Consider the following 1,602-nt stretch of genomic DNA (forward strand, 5'->3'; position numbering starts at 1 on the left):
CCCCACCCCCGCACACTGAAATGCACGGGACAGAAGCAGAAGGTGGTTCTCAAAGAGACAGAGGCCAATTTCAAGGTGTTTAGAAGAGGAAGTGATGAGAAGATAAGTTTATTTTCTATTTGAACTTAAAAACAGCATTTTAATAACAACTAAAGGTGACATAGATAATTTATTATGGTATAGTATTTAAATATATGCCTGAGAAACACATAATATTGGCCCTTTAAGACAATATGGATCAGATCCTAAATGTACGTGTTTTTTTTTCCAAAATATCTCGTCTGTGCAGGCCCATTTAGAGCATTAGAGTACTCGCTGTGATCATTTCACTGTTTTGAACCGGAGCAAATCACGTCCTGTGCCCCATCTGAATTTCACCTGTCATCCAGGTCACATGACTGCAACCCAGCAATAGATGAAATCTAAAATTAACCTGAAGAAAATATCCCACAAACATCAATCTCAGCTCAGACTTTGTATCTTTTTCTGTTTGAGGTAAACTTCCAGGATCTGACAGTGTTTTAATAAGGACTCTTCAAGGCTCTGAACCTCTTGTGGCRGCATTTTTTCACAGCTGAATTCACCCTGTGTCCGTCAGTTCATGGTCACAGACCTGAGTGAAAACTGTGAGCTGCTCAGAGGCTGCTGTGGATGCCAATGAGTATCTTATTAGGCTGGAGGCGAAACTCAATCAAAGGTGAGGCGACAGTGGTGGGAGCGTACTTTGGTTAAGGACGAGAGGCGGAATCCCTTGGCCTTTTCCTTCCCGGCGTTCTCATTGAGGTAATTGCCGATAGCGAGGAGGTACTCCAGCACGGAAACAAATGACCTGCAGTTGTAGAGCTGCTGGCACAGTCGGATTTTCTGATTAATCAGCTGGAAGACAAACAGAAAACACAAAGCAAAGTCATTTTCTTGTGTTATTCAACCTCACAGGAACTCCTTCATGTCAACAGCAACAAAACAATTTCATATTTTTAAGCTGAAAACAGAAACAGCACCTCGTTTGACCTCAAACAGTGAATAATAAATATTCTGTTAAAAAAGGTTTTTAGCAATATTTGTTATGCAATTGTGTCAACAACAGARACACAATTGAAGGGATAGAGCAAGGGATATCTGCAGATATCCCTGCAGAATATCACACAGCCTCCACGTTCTACCATCTCTGAGCAGATCCTGTTGAATATGGATTAAAACCAGGCTGGAGAAGCACCAAAGTGGGATTTTAGGTTTTATCAAATGTCTACTGGAGGAAAGAGGAGTTGGTGCTTTGGGGAATTGCTYTATTTGAAATAGTTATCTTTTCCAAATGAGCTTCATGCCAGCCAGCAACAACAATCCCACCATATGTTGCTGTTTTAGGAATAAACCTCCCCSAGCCGACAAGTGGGACAGCCTCAATTAAACCAAGGAGGAAGCAGACATCCAGCTTTATCACACAAACTGGCTCTGCTCAGGACCATCTGCACTGCTGAGGAAAACCAGTTCAGCCTGCATCAAACAGAAATAAGTCCAACAAAACAAAATGCAATATTCTTTAGTCTTGTTTTCACACACACACACACACACACACACACACACACACACACACACACACAC

General features: G+C 41.7%; 1 protein-coding gene across 1 annotated transcript in view; it reads right to left on the reverse strand.

Annotated features, from left to right (window-relative positions):
- Nucleotides 1-1,602, reverse strand: part of LOC106534066 (formin-like protein 13) — a gene marked incomplete at its 5' end in the record, with an annotated part of 107,239 nt that overhangs the window by 27,907 nt on the left and 77,730 nt on the right. The window contains 1 exon segment of the mRNA XM_014030576.1: nucleotides 724-876. Coding sequence (XP_013886030.1) covers nucleotides 724-876 — 153 coding nt within the window.

This window comes from Austrofundulus limnaeus, unplaced genomic scaffold (assembly GCF_001266775.1).
Source record: "Austrofundulus limnaeus strain Quisiro unplaced genomic scaffold, Austrofundulus_limnaeus-1.0 Scaffold1083, whole genome shotgun sequence".
Classification (NCBI taxonomy): domain Eukaryota; kingdom Metazoa; phylum Chordata; class Actinopteri; order Cyprinodontiformes; family Rivulidae; genus Austrofundulus; species Austrofundulus limnaeus.